The sequence below is a fragment of the Oryx dammah genome, unplaced genomic scaffold (assembly GCF_014754425.2).
Source record: "Oryx dammah isolate SB20612 unplaced genomic scaffold, SCBI_Odam_1.1 HiC_scaffold_21, whole genome shotgun sequence".
In the NCBI taxonomy this organism is placed as follows: Eukaryota; Metazoa; Chordata; class Mammalia; order Artiodactyla; family Bovidae; genus Oryx; species Oryx dammah.
The window spans coordinates 13,907,710-13,926,242 of record NW_024070205.1 but is presented as its reverse complement, the minus strand read 5'-3'; the positions used below and the strand labels follow the sequence as shown (position 1 = coordinate 13,926,242).

General features: G+C 37.3%; 1 protein-coding gene across 1 annotated transcript in view; it reads left to right on the top strand.

Annotated features, from left to right (window-relative positions):
• HMCN1 (hemicentin 1) overlaps nucleotides 1-18,533 on the top strand; it is a 551,984-nt gene that overhangs the window by 314,207 nt on the left and 219,244 nt on the right. Inside the window, exons 30-35 of the mRNA XM_040263800.1 lie at nucleotides 969-1,123; nucleotides 11,909-12,187; nucleotides 12,711-12,992; nucleotides 13,765-13,873; nucleotides 15,671-15,840; nucleotides 17,278-17,432. Coding sequence (XP_040119734.1) covers nucleotides 969-1,123; nucleotides 11,909-12,187; nucleotides 12,711-12,992; nucleotides 13,765-13,873; nucleotides 15,671-15,840; nucleotides 17,278-17,432 — 1,150 coding nt within the window. The remainder of the gene's footprint in view (nucleotides 1-968; nucleotides 1,124-11,908; nucleotides 12,188-12,710; nucleotides 12,993-13,764; nucleotides 13,874-15,670; nucleotides 15,841-17,277; nucleotides 17,433-18,533) is intronic.

Sequence of the window (18,533 nt, the reverse complement as noted above, 5' to 3'; positions counted from 1 at the left end):
TGAGTAGCATTATCAAGTATCCCACTTCTTTAAACAGAATACATTTAAGTAGGAACTTTATTCTGTCAGTTTTAGGGAACTTCAAACAAAGTGTCATACCAAGGAATAGTAAGGGATGCTGTCGCAGAAAATTAAATGTGTTTTCTTTAATCTTGTTGTCTTAGTACTGACTTTTAATATAGCACTGCATTCATTTATCATGTGGCAAATTCCCTGCAGCTTTTTAAAAACAAGATATAGGTCTTCCTGAAAGAATATCAATGGGATTTTAAAGGTATGACTCTTAGGATATCATAGACTTTAATAAACATGATTTTTAAGTATTAAATAAAGCTGCTACTAAACATAAAGCAGTCACATAATAGTAGTTGGTAAATGACTGAATAGTGGAAAAAGACTCCTTGGCAAATATATATGAACTACTTTTGGGATAAATATCTTTCAGTATTTCAGTATTATGAAAGCATTCATATTTATTATAATACCTACTTATTAGGAGAGTTGACATCATCTTTAGTTAGTAATAACTATGTATTGTGAATGTTTTTCCAGGTATTATAATATTAGTTTACAAATAATATTGCTTGGCTTGAAGCTCCTGTACACTCAAATTTTCTACCATCAGTCAGAAAAGAAAAACTATCTATATAAATTTTAAAAAGGGGGGTGGTGAATGAATAAAATAAAACGTTTTATTATTACTGTTCAACAATTTAAGTTTAAAAGGAAGAATCTTTCATCTCAAAGTGATAATTAACTTTCATTAATAAAGTGATTTAATAATCCCACTCTTCTGAACAGGAGTACTTAATCATATCATTGCATTTTTTAGATTCCAACTAAAAAATTCAACTTTGATCCATATTTTTAAACTCATACAACTTAATGATTTCTGTTGTGATTAATAAAACAGAAAATGTTTGGGAAAATGAAAATGGAGCCATAGAATAAAATTGTATTTTTTCTAGGCCTTTATTTTTGGGAGATCCTAATATTGAAATTCTAGACAGAGGACAAGTTTTACATTTAAAGAATGCACGAAGAAGTGACAAGGGACGCTACCAGTGTACTGTGTTTAATGCAGCTGGCAAACAAGCCAAGGATATAAAACTGACAATCCATAGTAAGTGTGACTTTCTTATGCTTTTTACTATTATTATCAGTTCTCATTATACATTGAAAATCAGGGTTGCTCTTTTATTCATTGCAAAATAATTTTAAATGGTACTTACTTCAAGGGAAAAAGCCTATCTTCTGTTTTAAGCTAGAACATTGTATCCAATTTTAATGCATTTTATCACTGAGTATGTATTTCTTCAGGGTCTAGTGATTTTCATATGATCTCACTTAAGAGGTCAGGTATATTCCCTTATTTGTTAGTGGAACATAAGTTAAATGTCTGTATACCTAGAGGGGTTTTTAAAGAGCTCTAAAAAGAGTAGAGATGCATGAAATAAAATGAAGTTGATAGTATGCAACCAGGTCAGTTATTCTGTTTTCATTCTATCTTGGTCTTTCTTCAGACCACATGATAATTTAAATATTTTAAGCAGTGCTGTTACTTTCTTTCAGTTAAGTCCCATCAGAGGTATGTAGCCCTTGTTTCACTAAAACTTTCAATATCCTCTGAGGAAGATGACCACTAAAGTCATTTTATTTTTATGCCAGGAGCCATGGAAGGTGTTTGATTATTCTGTTGTAGGCACAAAGAATTACACCATAGAAAGGAGTAGAACTCATCAGGTCGGTCAGGCTTATTGGTGGCTCTGCTCCCTGCATTGTCTTCTTTCTATAGCATATGACACACAGGAAAAGTTCAGATACCTCAGAAACTTCTGCAGGATCTTCCCAATCCAGAGCAATCACATAATGACTCTATTCCATTGTCCTAGTTTTCCTTACAGCACGGATCACTGTCTGATAGTTTAATTGCTTAAGTATGGGTTTATTTACTTATTTGCTGTTTCTCTCCAAGGAAAGTAACTTCAGAAGGACCTTGCTTTGCATAGTCACTAATGTCTGATAGCATGCACCCAGGCATTCAGTAGCTCTCAAGAAATATTTGCTCAGTGAATAAATTATCTAGTGACAAACTTTTCAGGATGGTAACCATCAGCTATAGTTGACTGCTGAGCACTGGAAATGTGGCTAGTTCAAATTGAGACAGGCTGTAAATATAGAATGTTGTGGAGTCACAAAGTTGTGTCTGACTCTTTTGCAACCCCATGGACTGTAGCCTGCCAGGCTCCTTTGTCCACGGGATTTCCCAGGCAGCAATACTGGAATGGGTTACCATTCCCTTCTCCAGGGGATCTTCCTGACACAGAGATCAAACCCACATGTCCTCCAGTGCAGGCAGATTCTTTACTGCTAAGCTACCAGGAAAGATCTCAAAGACAAACCTAATATGAAGTATAATGGGTAATAATTTTATCATCTGAAATGATGATATTTTAGATATATTGAACTAAGTAACATGTGTCATTTTCATGTTTTTAATGTGACTATTGGAAAATTTAAAATTATATATATGGTCATTATATTTCTGTTGGACAGTGATTATTTGGTCATCAATAAGAACTTGGGCTTCTGAGTTAAGCCAGCTTGGGTTCAGATCCCACTTACGCCACTTACTAGCTTTGCAACTTTGAACGAATTGTCTAACCCCTCTGAGCTTCAGTTCCTCATTTCTAAAATGGGGATAATAATAGCACCTGGGCACAAAGAGAAGGGGACGACAGAGGATGAGATGGCTGGATGGCATCACTGACTCGATGGACGGGAGTCTGAGTGAACTCCGGGAGTTGGTGATGGACAGGTGCTGGCGACGGAATGAAACACCAACACTGCAGAGTGGTTTGAATCTATATTTTAACACTTGCTTCTTACAGCTGCTTTATTTTATATCCCTTGCACAACAACCTACAGGGCAAGTTGCCAAGCACTATGATTCAGAGACTATACAGTGTGCAGGCTCAGGGCGAGATAACCTTTACCTTGACTTATTTACTGCAGCTAAGACTTTGTTTTGGGGAACTTCTTTATCAACTTAGAATCCGTTTTGTCCCTGGGTCTGTTCCTTTTGAGGAATCAGAGAAACATCCTTGTGTGCAAGAAATGTTCTTTTCCCATGGGAACAAACAGACGATTCTTAGCTGAACATCTCGTTTGCAAGAATGTTCAGCCCTGGTTGAGAGTCTCGTTTGCAAGCACTTCTCAACCTTCCTTATACCTTGTTCCCTACACTGGGCAGAACATCTTGTTTGCAAGAATGTTCAGCCCTGGTTGAGAGTCTTGTTTGCAAGTACTTTTCAACCTTCCTTATACCTTGTTCCCTACAGACAGGGAGGCCTGGCGTGCTGTGATTCATGGGGTCACAAAGAGTCGGACACGACTGAGTGATTGAACTGAACTGAACTGAAACACAACTGTAGACAACCTGGCATTATGTATTAACTCTCTTGAATCAAAGATTTTGCTTAATACAGGCTTTTAAATAATTTCTGTCTATAAATAGAAGCGTGTGAAAGAAATTAGTCTTGAATAGACATGTCCTCCAAAGCACAGTAATGTTACTGAAAAATTAGCTATATAGGCATCCAAGTTAAACAAAAGTACTATTGCTACCATTGGCCTCCTACCAGAACCAGGCTTTTAAACAATAGGTGCAATATTTCCCTTAAGCTGTTGAGTAGTCTTCTCTACATTGTTGCGTTGTTGCCAAAGTCTGTGATGAATACTTGTGGTGATTCAATGAGACTCCTACTTCCATAGGACTTGGGTTCTTTCATTTCAGATCCTCTTGTTCATTCAATATCACGCCCTCAGGCACGCAGAAGAGAGGACTCTAATGAATGATTAAACCTTCTGAGATTGTCAGAGATGAAAAGTGTTGTAACACTGAAATTTTAAGTATTATAATTCAGGAAATAATACCATTTCTTCTCAGGCAAGCTCGTGTACACCTCTGAGTGTGTAATCTTAAGCTTATTTTATTTCACTTGCAAAAATGCTTTTGTTTATAGGAATAAGTGAAACATATAGCATACTTGGATGAACTAGGAGAAATACTAATATAGATCTCAGGTTGAGAATATGTTTCTCACTGCAGCTGATCCATTCATTTTCTTTATTTATGTGAGGATAAATAAAGCAGGTGGGTCTGATGCACCTGAAAGGCAGAAATGCACAGTTTGCCTGAATAAGGAAAGAAATGGAGAGAAAATATGAGTGAAAAATAAAAGATATGGAGGGAAAGTAGGGGGAAAAGGAAAAGAAAATAAATGAGCATTTAATAACCTATGGGGAGATCGTGCAAATTCATAGCTAGTAGTTTGAGGTAAAGATTTTTAACTTAATCGTGGATAAGTTTCAGATCTGAGAATTTCCCCAAATGGTATAAAAGTTTTTGCGTGTATATAAAAGTTTTGAGTGGTACATTTTAATGTACAATGAATTCATAGCATTTACCAGGAACACCTTTCCTCAGACAGAAGTACAGGACTCAGAAAAGTGTATGTGAATTAAATTGAAGCAGGAAGAAATATTTATCTGGGAAATTTAAACAGTAGATGGTATATTGTTCTGCTGTCAGCTAGAAATGTTTTTTGAGTAATTTTTCTCAATTCATAAATACAAACTTTTTAAGCAAACCCTTTTCAGTACAAGTGATATTCCTTTGTAAAACATTCATGGAGGGTAAGGGGCTGTTTGAACCTATGTTCTTGACTTCATTAATGTATCATCCTACTAATTAGGCTAGCCAGTTTATTTAGACACTTTGAGCCATAAAGTTGATAAACATTTCCAGATTAATGTCAATAGGCTGAAATCAAAATTAAAATTTAAAGTCTGAGTAAATATTCTTTCTTAAGATTTAAAAATCGTGGCTTGAATTTATATTAACCAATTATTTATAGCAGAACTTGACAAACCTATTTTATAAAGGGAAAGATGGTAAATAGGTAGGTTTACCTATTGATGATTAGATTCAAAGAATTAAATCTGATAGACAGAATGCCTGAAAAACTATGGACAGAGTTTTGTAACATTGTACAAGAGGCAGTGACCAAAACCATCCCAAGAAAAAGAAATGTAAGAAGGCAAAGTGGTTGTCAGAGGAGGCTTTACAAATAGCTGAGGAAATAAGAGAAGCTAAAAAGCAAGGGAGAAATGGAACTATATATGCAACTCAATGAATGCAGCGTTCCAAAGAATTTCAAGAAGAGATAAGAAGGCCTTCTTCAATAAACAGTGCAAAGGAATAGAGGAAAACAACAGAATGGCAAAGACGAGAGATCTCTTCAAGAAAATTTCATGTAAGAATGTGCACAATAAATGATAGAAACAGTAAGGACCTAACAGAGGCAGAAGAGATTAAGAAGAGCTGGCAAGAATGCACAGAAGAACTATACATTAAACAGGTCTTAATGACTGGGATAACCATGATGGTATGGTCACTCACCTAGAGCCAGATATCCTGGAGTGTGAAGTCAAGTGGGCCTTAGGAAACATCACTATAAACAAAGCTAGTGGGGGGTGATGGAATTCCAGCTGAGCTGTTTCAAATCCTAAAAGATGATGCTGTTAAACTTCTGCATTCCGTATGCCAGCAAATTTGGAAACTCAGCAATGGCCACAGAACTGGAAAAGGTCAGTTTTCATCCCAATAGCAAAGAAGAGCAGTGCTAAAGAATGTTCATACTACCATATAATTGCATTCATTTTCCATGCTAGTAGGATTATGCTCAAAATCCTTCAAGCTGGGCCTAAGCATTACTTGAATTGAGAACATCTAGATGTACAGGCTGGGTTTAGAAAAGGCAGAGAAACTCAAGATCAAATTGCCAACATTCGTTGGATCATAGAGAAAGCAAGGGAATTCTAGAGAAATATCTACATCTGCTTCATCAACTATGCCAAACAAAGCCTTTGACTGTGTGGATCACAGGAAACTGGAAAATTCTGAAAGAGATGGGAATACCAGACCACCTTACCTGCCTTGTGAGAAATCTATCTGCAGGTCAAGAAGCAACAGTTAGAACCTTATGTGGAACAACTAACTGGTTCAAAATTGGGAAAGGAGTATGTCAAGGCTGTAAATTGTCACCCTGTTTATTTAACTTATATGCAAAGTACATCATGCAAAATGCCAAACCGAATGAGTTACAAGCAAAGACATTACTTTGCCAACAATGGTCCATATAATCAAAGCTATAGTCTTTTCAGTAGTCATGTATGGTTGTGAGAGTTGGACCATAAAGAAGGCTGAGCACTGAAGAATTAATTGATGCTTTTGAATTGTGGTGCTAGAGAAGACTCTTAAGAGTCCCTTGGACTGCAGGGAATTTCAACCAGTTATTCCTAAAAGAAATTGATCAACCCTGGATACTCATTGGAAAGACTGAGCTCCAATACTTTGGCCACCTGATATGAACAGCTGACTCACTGAAAAAGACCCTGATGCTGGGAAAGATAGAAGGCAAAGGAGAAGAGGGCAGCAGAGGATGAGATCTTTAGATAGCATCAGTGACTTAATGGGCATGAACTTGCGCAGACTCCAGGAGATAGTGAGGGACAAGGAGGCTTGGCGTGCTGCAGTCCATGGGGTTGCAAAGAATCGGACACAACTGAGCAACTGAACAACAACAAAGTTGGAAAATATTTTAGGTTTTTCAGACTGTGAGAAAATCAATGATATTATGTAGGTATTTACATAAAAATAGAAATAAATGTTTACCAATTGTTTGGTATTCTGTCTTTCTGATAATTATAAAAATTGTAAAATATGTTGTAACACAAGTCTACTAACGAGAATGGAGTTCCTTTGAAAGGATAACATTTTACTAAGAGTTCAAAGTTAATGATTACTATCACCAAAGTTGAATTCAGATGTTCATCTGTTAATACTGATCTGTAATGAGATTTTATGTATTTCGTCTTTGAAAATGTCTTTTCACAAAAATAGATATTCAAATACTAATGTCATTTCGCAAACATGATTTTAATTGATTATATTCATTACTTGAAAGGCATTTGTAGAATTCTCTTGATATTTGACTTTCAGCCTGCCATTCTGCTAACCAGCTAATCAATTACAATTGCGGGTTAGACGGAAGGACCTCATTTTCAGTGATATATGGACTTTAAATGTGGAAGGTTATTCTGCATTTGCATCAAAGTCTGACAGATGTTATTGAAACTGAATGTTGAGTTCAGAAAATATATTCACTGCAAATCTGTAGGGAAATCAAGATCTAAGTTTTGTTTGACAGAGTGGAAAATGTGAAGAGCAGCTTGTGATGACTTGTGATTCAAACAACAGAATGACTATCAGCAATATAGATTTTGTATTTAAGAGCTGATTTTGTCTGATAATTTGAAGTTGAATTTATTAAGAAACCTTGTCAAGTTTGTAGTAAAACTAAGTTCCACAGCCATTCAGTAGGCAATCATGGTGTTTGAGAACAATTCTCATTTAAAGAAAATTCAGTCTTAGTACTAAACTAAAAAAATTAAAATGTAACTTTTCCACCATTAAGACATTAAACTAAGTTAGGATAATTCAGTATATTCACCTTTTAATTCTGACAAAAACTCATGGAACTGATTGTATTTAAGTCCATAAGAGCAAGTGAGATACACCATGGACAGTACTGGCTCAGTAACTCATGAATGTTTTACACAAGTGCTTGCTGATTAATACTACAAATAATAAAGATAGACTTTTAAAACCTTACATTTTAATAAGCCTTGTCAATTTCTCTAATAACCTTAGTAAATTTCTCTAAACTAATGGTATTTTTTATCACCATCAGTTATAGCACATCTTAACAGATTCCACTTCAGACTGTAATCAATTAATGTTTTTTCAACTTCTATGAAAATATTTTCATCTGCAGTTGTTCCATGCAGGCTCTTAGGGGCCAATTCTTCAGTATATTCAAACATGGCATTGACTCATCAAATAAAAGACAACTAACCAGTATCAACAACATCTGTCACTGTGTTAAGAGCCAAGATATTGTTCAGAAAAGCCCCTTTAAATAAAATTATTAATGTTGTCAATGTTCTCAACTCTTCAAGCAATTATTCTTATGGAAAAGCTAATAGTCTTAAACAAACTGATTAGATACAGTTCTTTGCTAATGCAATCATTCTTGATTTATTATACTTAAATCACTCTTAAAGGCTTTCCTTCCTTGGCTAACAAATGAGCCACTAAGAAACTTAAATTGTAGGCTCATTTTGACTTTTTATCTTTGTGAAGAAATTCTGCTTAAGGAAACATTCCATTTTTTATTAATTTATCTGTTGTCTTTCTTTGAGTGGGAAATATTGTGATGAGTGCTTAGTTTTGTAAAGTTAGTATACACTGATTTTAAAAACACTATATTTTTTCGAGACAGCTATACTGTTATTAAAAAATAAACTGAGTGCTTTGCTATTGAACTTAATAACAGAATAATCCACAATGTGCTGCGCTTTAAAAATGTTACATTTTAAAGCCCATTTTTCTCTCTTTTATTTTCAATGTTTTGATATGAGAAGTATACACTGGTAATAAAGGTAAAATAAAATATCATGGCATGGTGATGTTTATGGCACTTCAATTGCTATTGCGTTATAACTGTGTCACTGAAATTTATGGTGAGCTGAACAACAGTGAGAAGCAATGAGAACACCATATTTGGTATTTGTTGCAACAGTTAAACTTGGTCGTTGTAGAAGTAAAGTAGTCATAGACAGTACCCAAACAAAGGAACATGACTGTGTTCCAATAAAACTTACTGGGTGTTGAAGTTGGAATTTCATATAATTTTTACATGTCACAAAACATTATTATTTTGCTTTTTTTCCAATTGTTTAAAAATGTAAAAACTACACTTGATTCAGCATCTCCATGCTTGGCCTGTGAGCTGCTGCCCTGATCTATATAGTAAATTACCTAATAGAAAAAATATTCTACCATCAAATTCACCTCACCATGCAGGTATACATCTGAGATATTGCATGTTTAGTTCCAGACCACCACAATAAATATTGCAATAAAGTGAGTCACACACATTTTAGTTTAGTTTCCTTATTAGATATACAAAAATATTATGTCTTAAAACTTAATTTAAAAAAATACTTTATTGCTAAAAAATACTATCATCTGAGGCTTTAGCAAGTCATAGTAGTAACATTAAAATCACTGATCAAAGCTCTCCACAACAAACATAATAATAATAACGAAAAGGCTTGAAACATTGATAGAACTACCAAAATGTGATGGAGATGGCAAGTAAGCAAATGCTTTTGGAAAAATAGTGCCAATACACTTATTCAATGCAGGGTTGCCACAGACCTTCAGTTTGTGAAAAATACAATGTCTGCAAAGCACAGTAAGTCAAAGTGCAATAAAATGAGGTGTGCTTGTATAGTAAATCTTGCCTTCATTTATGTGTGAGAGAAAAAATGTGTATATGAATGTTTGTCACTATGAACTGGTTCTAAGAACAATTATCAGAAAACATTAAGGAATTTCACTTCGATTCAGATATTGTTTTCTAATATTCTTTTCCACTAAAAAGAACCAGAGCTTCTAGGAGAAATAGTTACTTCTAGAGCTGGGGCAGATGAGCCTAGAACCTGTAATAAGAGCAGAAAACAAGAAAGTACTGAAATAATGTGATGTGTGTCAAAGGGGCATTCTTGCTTGGAGAATCCCATGGAAAGGGGAGCCTGGTGGGCTACAGTCGCAGAGTCGGACATGACTGAGCGACTTCACTTTCACTTTCATGTCAAAGGGGCTTCAGTTCAGTTCAGTCACTCAGTCGTGTCCGACTCGTTGCGACCCCATGAATCGCGGCACGCCAGGCCTCCCTGTCCATCACTAACTCCCGGAGTTCACTCAGACTCATGTCCGTCGAGTCAGTGATGCCATCCACCCATCTCATCCTCTGTCGTCCCCTCCTCCTCCTGCCCCCAATCCCTCCCAGCATCAGAGTCTTTTCCAGTGAGTCAACTCTTCGCATGAGGTGGCCAAAGTACTGGAGTTTCAGCTTTAGCATCATTCCCTCCAAAGAAATCCCAGGGCTGATCTCCTTTAGAATGGACTGGTTGGATCTCCTTGCAGTCCAAGGGGCTCTCAAGAGTCTTCTCCAACACCACAGTTCAAAAGCATCAATTCTTCGGTGCTCAGCCTTCTTCACAGTCCAACTCTCACATCCATACATGAGCACTGGAAAAACCATAGCCTTGACTAGACGGACCTTTGTCGGCAAAGTAATGTCTCTGCTTTTGAATATGCTGTCTAGGTTGGTCATAACTTTCCTTTCAAGGAGTAAGTGTCTTTTAATTTCATGGCTGCAGTCACCATCTGCAGTGATTTTGGAGCCCCCCAAAATAAAGTCTGACAGTTTTTCCATTGTTTCCCCATCTATTTCCCATGAAGTGATGGGACCAGATGCCATGATCTTCGTTTTTTTAATGTTGAGCTTTAGGTAGGGTCAAGTGGAATTGGCCATAACTAGAAAAATTTGAACAATAAAATAATGTAGTGCTGGATTATATTCAAAGTATAAAAAGTCTCCATGAGTCTGTATTGATAGAAACAGATAAAGTGGGGATGAGAGACAAATCTCCCATACAGAAAATTCCCCCCAAAATTATGTAGGTAGTCTCCCCCTTTCAAGGAAGTAGAACATAGCTCCCCACCCAATACCTGTGGGATAGGAAGAGTGATTCTTTTCGAAAGGGCAAAAGAGACTAACTTTCCAGTGGAGACACATAGCAAAATCTACCTCAACCAGGTGATGAAGGTCAGCATCATCAGTGATATGCCATGTTGATAGTGTATACCCTTGATACAGTTGATGAGAATGGCACTCGATCTCTGTGATTGTGCTTCCAAAACTCATAACTCTCGTCCCATAAGAAAAATATTCTAACATAAAAGTTTATGTAAAAAAAAAAAAGACTCAAATTCAGGCACATGCCATTTGATTTTTTTTAAACTATTGGAATGATAGCAGAATCTTGGCATGATTGTGTTCAGAGTATATAGCAGGGCTTGAGCCAGTGGCATTGTTTTTCCAGCAGCATAGTCCTCATATGGTGTGAGAGGCCAGGCATGTGGTTGCTGAATTATAGAAGATACACATGCTACCAATTAGATGAGTATAGTTCAGTGAATGAACTCTCTGTGGTTCCAAAAAAAAAAAAAAAACTAGGCAAAAGTTAGACTACAGTTCTTACCAGTAGCTGGGTTCTAAAAGCTCTTAGACCTTTTGTATTTCCTGGGGGAAAGGGCATGCATTTGTACCTCATCTGACACTTTTGCTCTCTTGGCCTGATTTCAAACTTACTGTAGTTACTTTGGGTTTATTTTTGTTTTGCTTTGTTTGTTAAACATGACTTTCTTAGTTACAGTAACATGATCTATTGGACTTAAATGAACCCCTGAAATGAAAACTGAGTTTCTACTTTTACTGAAATCTGACTTCCAAAAGGAGGGTGATGAAGATTGTTTTGACAAGACAGGCAACTGATTGTTGTTATTATCATTTAGTTGCTAAGTTGTATCTGACTCTGCAACCTCTTGGACTGTAGCCCGCCAGGCTGCTCTGTCCATGGGATTCTCCAGGCAAGACTACTGGCATGAGTTGCCATTTCCTACTCCAGGGGATATTCCGGACTCAGGGATCGACCCTGCATCTCCTGCATTTGCAGGCAGGTTCTTTACCACTGAGCCACCAGGGAATCCCCAGGCAACTAGTTATCGGTAGATAAATCACAGAATTCCTATTGTCTTTAATTCATATTTACTTTACTGCATTATTTAAACATCTGGAGCATTCATTTGAGACTTTTATGCAGATGCTAAAACTTAGAAGGCATGTTTGTGTTCTGAAATCCTTTGTAGTTCCACCTAGTATTAAAGGAGGGAATGTCACCACAGAAGTGTCAGCTTTGATCAACAGCGTAATTAAACTGGAATGTGAAACACGAGGACTTCCAATGCCTGCTATTACTTGGTATAAGGATGGCCAGCCAGTCATATCCAGCTCACAAGCACTTTATGTTGAAAAGGGACAATTTCTTCATATTCCTCGAGCACAGGTCTCTGATTCAGCGGCATATAAGTGTCTAGTAACCAATGTTGCTGGAACTGCTGAAAAATCATTCCATGTGGACATCTATGGTAAGGAAAACACGTATGTTTTTATTATGTGCTTTCTGCCTATGCTTCCTAATACACCGACATCCAGTTTGTTCAGTGATAAATCCCTGCTGGGTTGTGTTGTCTTCTATACTAATGGGTTGAAATTGGAAGAATTTGTCCCATGATTTGGAAAAAAAGTTTTAAGAAACTAAGGTTAGTAAGAAGTGATCATTCATTCAGTCAATCATTTGCCTTTGGCTCCTTGGAATCTAGACCATTTGATTTTTATGGAGAAGGTATAGTAGTTCTTAGGACTAAGATCATTCTCTCTAGTTTGTCCTTTGTAAACCAGACATGGTATAGAGTAACCCACAATATTTAGAACAGTAGATAAGCAGAACCAAGAAGTTCTTTCCTCAATAGCTTAGTGGGGGAGGGACACGACTATAGTCTGACTATATTTCCTATAGTCAACCTGTATGAGTGAAAAGAAAAATCCTCTTTATTTCATTAGGTTTCCAAAGAATTGCCTGAAATATTTATTCCTTTTTTCTGCCTCTAGTTCCTCCAGTGATTGAAGGTGACCTGGCTGCACCTCTGAATAAGCAAGTGATAGTTGCTCATTCACTGACCCTGGAGTGTAAAGCTGCCGGCAACCCTCCTCCAGTTCTAACCTGGTTGAAAGACGGTGTACCTGTGAAAGTCAGTGACAACATCCGCATAGAAGCTGGTGGGAAGAAACTAGAAATCACAAGTGCCCTAGAAGTCGATAGGGGACAGTATATATGTGTGGCTACGAGTGTGGCAGGAGAAAAGGAAATCAAATACGAAGTTGATGTCTTAGGTAAATGAGAAGGCCACCCCCTGTATTCTCATATTCATAGCACTACCTGCTTTGTTTATGAACTGCTTTTGTGTTTGTGAAATAATCAAACAATCTTAGAGAAGGTTTAGTTATCTGTTCAGCTCTGGGCTACATATTACTGAATGGTGGATTGACCACCAGAGTCCCAAGATCTAAAAACCTACCTAAATCTTATATTTATTCTGATAGGTACACTTTTTAAATATATAGATGCATTTTTACATCTGTGACAATATCTGATTGCAGTGAGTGACAGCATGGTCTCTCACTGTGACCGAGAGTAACGTTTTTACATCTGTGACAGTATCTGTGCATTGAGTGACAACATGTCACGAACACTGTGCTAAACAACAAGAAACAGTCTGTGGATCTTGGGAAGTCATCTTGTAGCCTTGAGTCTCTCTTTCTTTATGAATTGAAACTTTCAGTGCAGGCCCAATTTTTGAGGTTCCCTTATTCTTAATGACAATAAACAACATAAGATATGAATCAACTATGTTCTCGTAGCATCTGCAGTGCCATAGTGCTAGATTAGCTGAGAAAAATTCACAGTGTGTCAAAAGTATACTTATTGACCCTGGCAAATGCATATTATAAAATGTATCTTAGAGTCCATTTCAAGTATCCTTCATGTACCAATTGACTGTGATACTTACCAGCCTTCTACAGAACAACTTAGTATTGCTTAATGTGATACTATATTTTCTCTTGTATACATTTCTTTGTATGTTTCATCCCTCTTTTTTTCTAGTGCCACCAGCTATAGAAGGAGGAGATGAAACGTCTTACTTCATTGTAATGGTCAATAACTTGCTGGAACTAGATTGTCAAGTGACAGGTTCTCCTCCACCAACTATCATGTAAGGGCTTTGGTATGTCTTCTAAATACCTCCCACTTTTTTATTTGAGAGTTTCAGAGCTATTTTGAGAGAGGTTCTGTGTCACTAAAAAGTGATTGTATAAAGTTATACTGATTATATACCTCTTTTATTAAAAGATGTATTCTCTAATTGAGTTGGCCAAAAATTTCATTTGGCAGAAGAAAGCTGAATAAGCTTTTTGGCTAACTCAATACAAGGCAACTTTTATCTGATACTCACAGGGCCCATAAATCTGCTCCATTAGAGGAATTCATTATATGCTCTTAAAAATTACATTTTCAGTTCATAGAAACAGAATATTAAGCATTATCTGTCAGATCTTCTTGAAGCACTGAGATGTTTAATGAACAACTAAATTTAAAACAGGGTACCAGAAATATTAGGGAAATAGAGGAACTTAACATGAATATATGACTACCAAATCTTTTTTTCTCATTCCTTCATTCACAAAGTATTCCTTGAATACTTACCTTTCATTTCCGAGGTTCAGTGTGATATGCAAACAAACAGATGCTCAACTAGTTGTTGGAATAAAATAGCTCCACACATGATTATGGGTTTCTCTAGTGCCTCAAACAGTAAAGAATCTGCTTGCAGTGAGGGAGACCTGGGTTCGATTCCTGGGTTGAGAAGATCCCCTGGAGGAGGTCTTGGCAACCCACTCCAGTATTCTTACCTGGAGAATCCCATGGACAGAGAAGCCTGGTGGACTACAGCCCATGGGGTCACAAAGAGTCGGACATGACCAAGCGACTAATTACACACACTTGACTATAGACTAAATGGAAAGTGATAACTCATGATCAACTAAAACTTATAAAATACCATATGATTCTAGACTTTTGTTTTGCAGATTTTTTAGGATTGTGTGTGTTTTGCTGGTTAATGCTATCTAAACACTGGAACTGAGAAACATGTAGGAGCATTGGCTTCTTTCTGTAGCCCGGCATTAATAGAAAAATGAAGACCTGTACACATAGTTCTTTGGTTTCCCTACAATATGCCAACTTCTTTTTAAACTTTTTCTTTTCCTGATTTCCAATTTATTTCATAGAATGAGCAAATGGGAAATTAGGCAAGTACATAATTGAGAATATATATATATATCATGCTCTTCTGTGTTATGCTAAGTCACTTCAGTTGTATCTGACTCTTTGCAACCCTATGGACTGTAGCCCACCAGGCTCCTCTGTCCATGGGATTCTCCAGGCATGAATACTGGAGTGGGTTGCCATGCCCTTCTCCAGGGAGTCTTCCCAACTCAGGGATTGAACCCATGTCTCTTATATCTACTAATTAGGCAGGCGGATTCTTTACCACTAGTGCCACCTGGGAAGCCCAAATATATGTGTGCTGCTGCTGCTGCTGAGTGGCTTCAGTCGTGTCCGACTCCTTGCGACCCCATAGATGGCAGCCCACCAGGCTCCCCCGTCCCTGGGATTCTCCAGGCAAGAACACTGGAGTGGGTTGCCATTTCCTTCTCCAATGCATGAAAGTGAAAATTGAAAGGGAAGTCACTCAATTGTGTCCGACTCCTAGCGACCCCATGGACTGCAGCCTACCAGGCTCCTCCGCCCATGGGATTGTCCAGGCAAGAGTACTGGAGTGGGGTGCTATTGCCTTCTCCAAAATATATGTGTACACACATATAAATATATAAGTCCAAGATATATTAGTTAATGTTTCTCCAAGATAGATAGAGTGGTTGATTGATGACTTAGGAATGCAGTTATTTAAAATATATCTCCAGACTTCTTTTTTGCTCTATTTCTATAGGTGGCTGAAGGACGGCCAGCTCATTGATGAAAGAGATGGATTCAAGATCTTACTAAATGGACGCAAACTGGTTATTGCTCAGGCTCAAGTATCAGACACAGGCCTTTATCGGTGTGTAGCAACAAACACTGCTGGAGACAACAAGAAGGAATTTGAAGTAACTGTTCATGGTATGCTGAAGAAGGGATAGGAACATTTCACGGAAAATTCATTTACGCATCATTTCAGTATCTAATTCAGATTGTGACTCATTAATCTGCATAAATCTTGAATTATGGAAAGTAGTACAAATTTGAATGTGAATTTGGATGAAAATTTGAGTTAAATAATGGAAAATTTTAAGGCAATTTACTAATGTGGAAGATTTAACCACGTGATAACCATGTGAATGAATTGAGATGGAATTTAAATGGTAGGAGGTATATTCTACATAGCATGCAAGGGTCTGAGCAATGAGATCAAAGAAGATAGAAGAGATGGGTAGCAAATGTCAAATAAAGGGGGGTTATAAGCATTCAATGGGGCTTCCCTGGTGGCTCAGAGGTTAAAGCATCTGCCTGCAGTGCGGGAGACCTGGGTTCGATCCCTGGGGAAGATCCCCTGGAGAAGGAAATGGCAACCCACTCCAGTATTCTTGCCTGGAGAATCCCATGGATTGAGAAGCCTGGTCGGCTACAGTCCATGGGGTCACAAAGAGTCGGACACGACTGAGCGACTTCACTTTCACTTTCACTTTATCAGCATTCAAGCTTTCAGCCGAAACAGAAGGGAGTGTGAATAAAGTCATTTCCAGAAATGAAGCGTGAGGGTATGATGTGGGAACCAGGGCACATAAGTGCTTTCTTGGAACTGGCATAATAGGGTTAAAATCGTTACTCTAATGACAGCAGCAAACCTCTGCCAGGGTATTATGTATCTCATTTGCTAGTCGTCCTTGGGAAGGGAAGGACTGGAATAAGAAACTGCAGAGCCTTTGGAAGCTACAAGCAGAGGTTTCTATGAACATCAGTTTCATTCTTCCCAAGCAGACTGTTTTTTTTTCCCCCCACTTTTTCAATCCCATGATAGAATATAGCCAAACCCGTTTCTTACTGTCAATTCCAGTTCTTGAGGGAGGAAATCTGGCAAGCCCAGTTTAAATCAGATTACCATCCTGGATTTAATCAGCCCTGCTGGGGACAGATTCATGTGGTATAAATATGGGTACTGGAAATGCACACTGATTTAATGAGGCAGTTCTGGAGAAATGGAAAGTCATAATACATTAGGAAAACAGACCAAAAGGTGGTAAGCCAAACATACATGCGGATTGCAGTTGCTGTAAACATGTTTTACTTATTCTTTGGCGAATTAGAGATCCTACTTCAGAAATAAGTAACTCTAAAATTGCTAAAAATGATAAATGAAGTGAATGGGTGGATTTATTTGGTAGTTTGTTATTTTGTCATCTTTTCCTTTCTAAATTTTAAACTTTCAAGTTCTGGATCTTTAAGCGTTGAGCCTACTGATTATGGTTTTTGTTCCCTCTCTCCCTCTGTCCCCTCCTCAACTTTCTTTTTTCTTCCTTCTTTCCTTCCTTCCTACTTTTCTCTTCTCCTTAAATCTAGTGCCTCCAACAATCAAGTCCTCAGGTCTTTCTGAGAGAACTGTATTGAAATACAAGCCCATCGCCTTGCAGTGCATAGCTAATGGCATTCCGAATCCATCCATCACATGGTTGAAAGATGGACAGCCTGTCAACACTGCCCAAGGAAACCTCAAAGTAAGTATGAATATTATTATGTTGAAGATGAGAAAGCTATATAAGGAGCTGTCATATTCTCTTTTCTTAGGTATAGGCTTTCCTGTTGGACAGATTTTGCAGGAAATGCACTAAAATATTATGTGTTGTCCTTAGGCTTGTTTAGAATTTAGCTTAATATTTTGACTCAAAAAATGGAATTAAAGACTAATAACTTTAAGAATGATTGATTTTAACATAGTGGTTGTTATTTGTATTATCTCAATGTATGCCTGTTTTACTTGTTGAAAAAAGCCAGTGTCCCATAGATGAAAAGTTTATCAGTACTAAGTCAGAGTATCCCAAATATGTTCACCTTTGACTAGGATTAAGGTGGAATTATAACTACATAAGCCTAGGTGAAATATGTCTTGGAAAATATAGTTTAGCTTATAATGTTCAAGATGGCAGAGACCAGTCTCTATGAGTAAGTTCATTTCTGTATCTTTCATACTGAGTATAGTCCCTGGCATATAACCATAGTCAGTACATATTTGTTCAGTTAGGAGATGGGTAGATTGTAAACCTGAGTGATTTAAATGATGCATTTAAAATAATAGATTTTGCTTCTAAGATCAGGTTAATTGACTAAAATGGGCTTGTGCTTTGCTTGAGGTAAGTTCCAGTAATGAGGGATATGCAAAGTTCTTTTCCTGGCAGAAGCGATGGTATCTGTTCATTTATTATTCCTATTCCAAATCTAGTGGAATTAATCTTACACATTTTGTGCTATAAAAGATTTAATATATATCCTTCTAACATAGTGCAGGTAAACAACTGCTTACCTGTGAGACAGATATATATCATATAATCATACAAAAATATAATTGGAGACAGGGATGAGTAATTTTAAGAGAGAGTTTAGAGAGGTTTAAGAACAGGTAATAAGAAATGCTGCCTTTGAGCATGTGTGGTTTGCAACCCCTGGATCTTCCCGGGTTTAATCTGAAACCACCCCCTATTCAGAGGGGAGAGAGAGAGCTCAGAAAGAGTCACAGCATTCCAGATTGGTAGCGGCAGATTTAATAAGTAAGGGAACTTACTTTCCAGGCTTGTCTTGAATGTCTGTAAGATGAGTACATC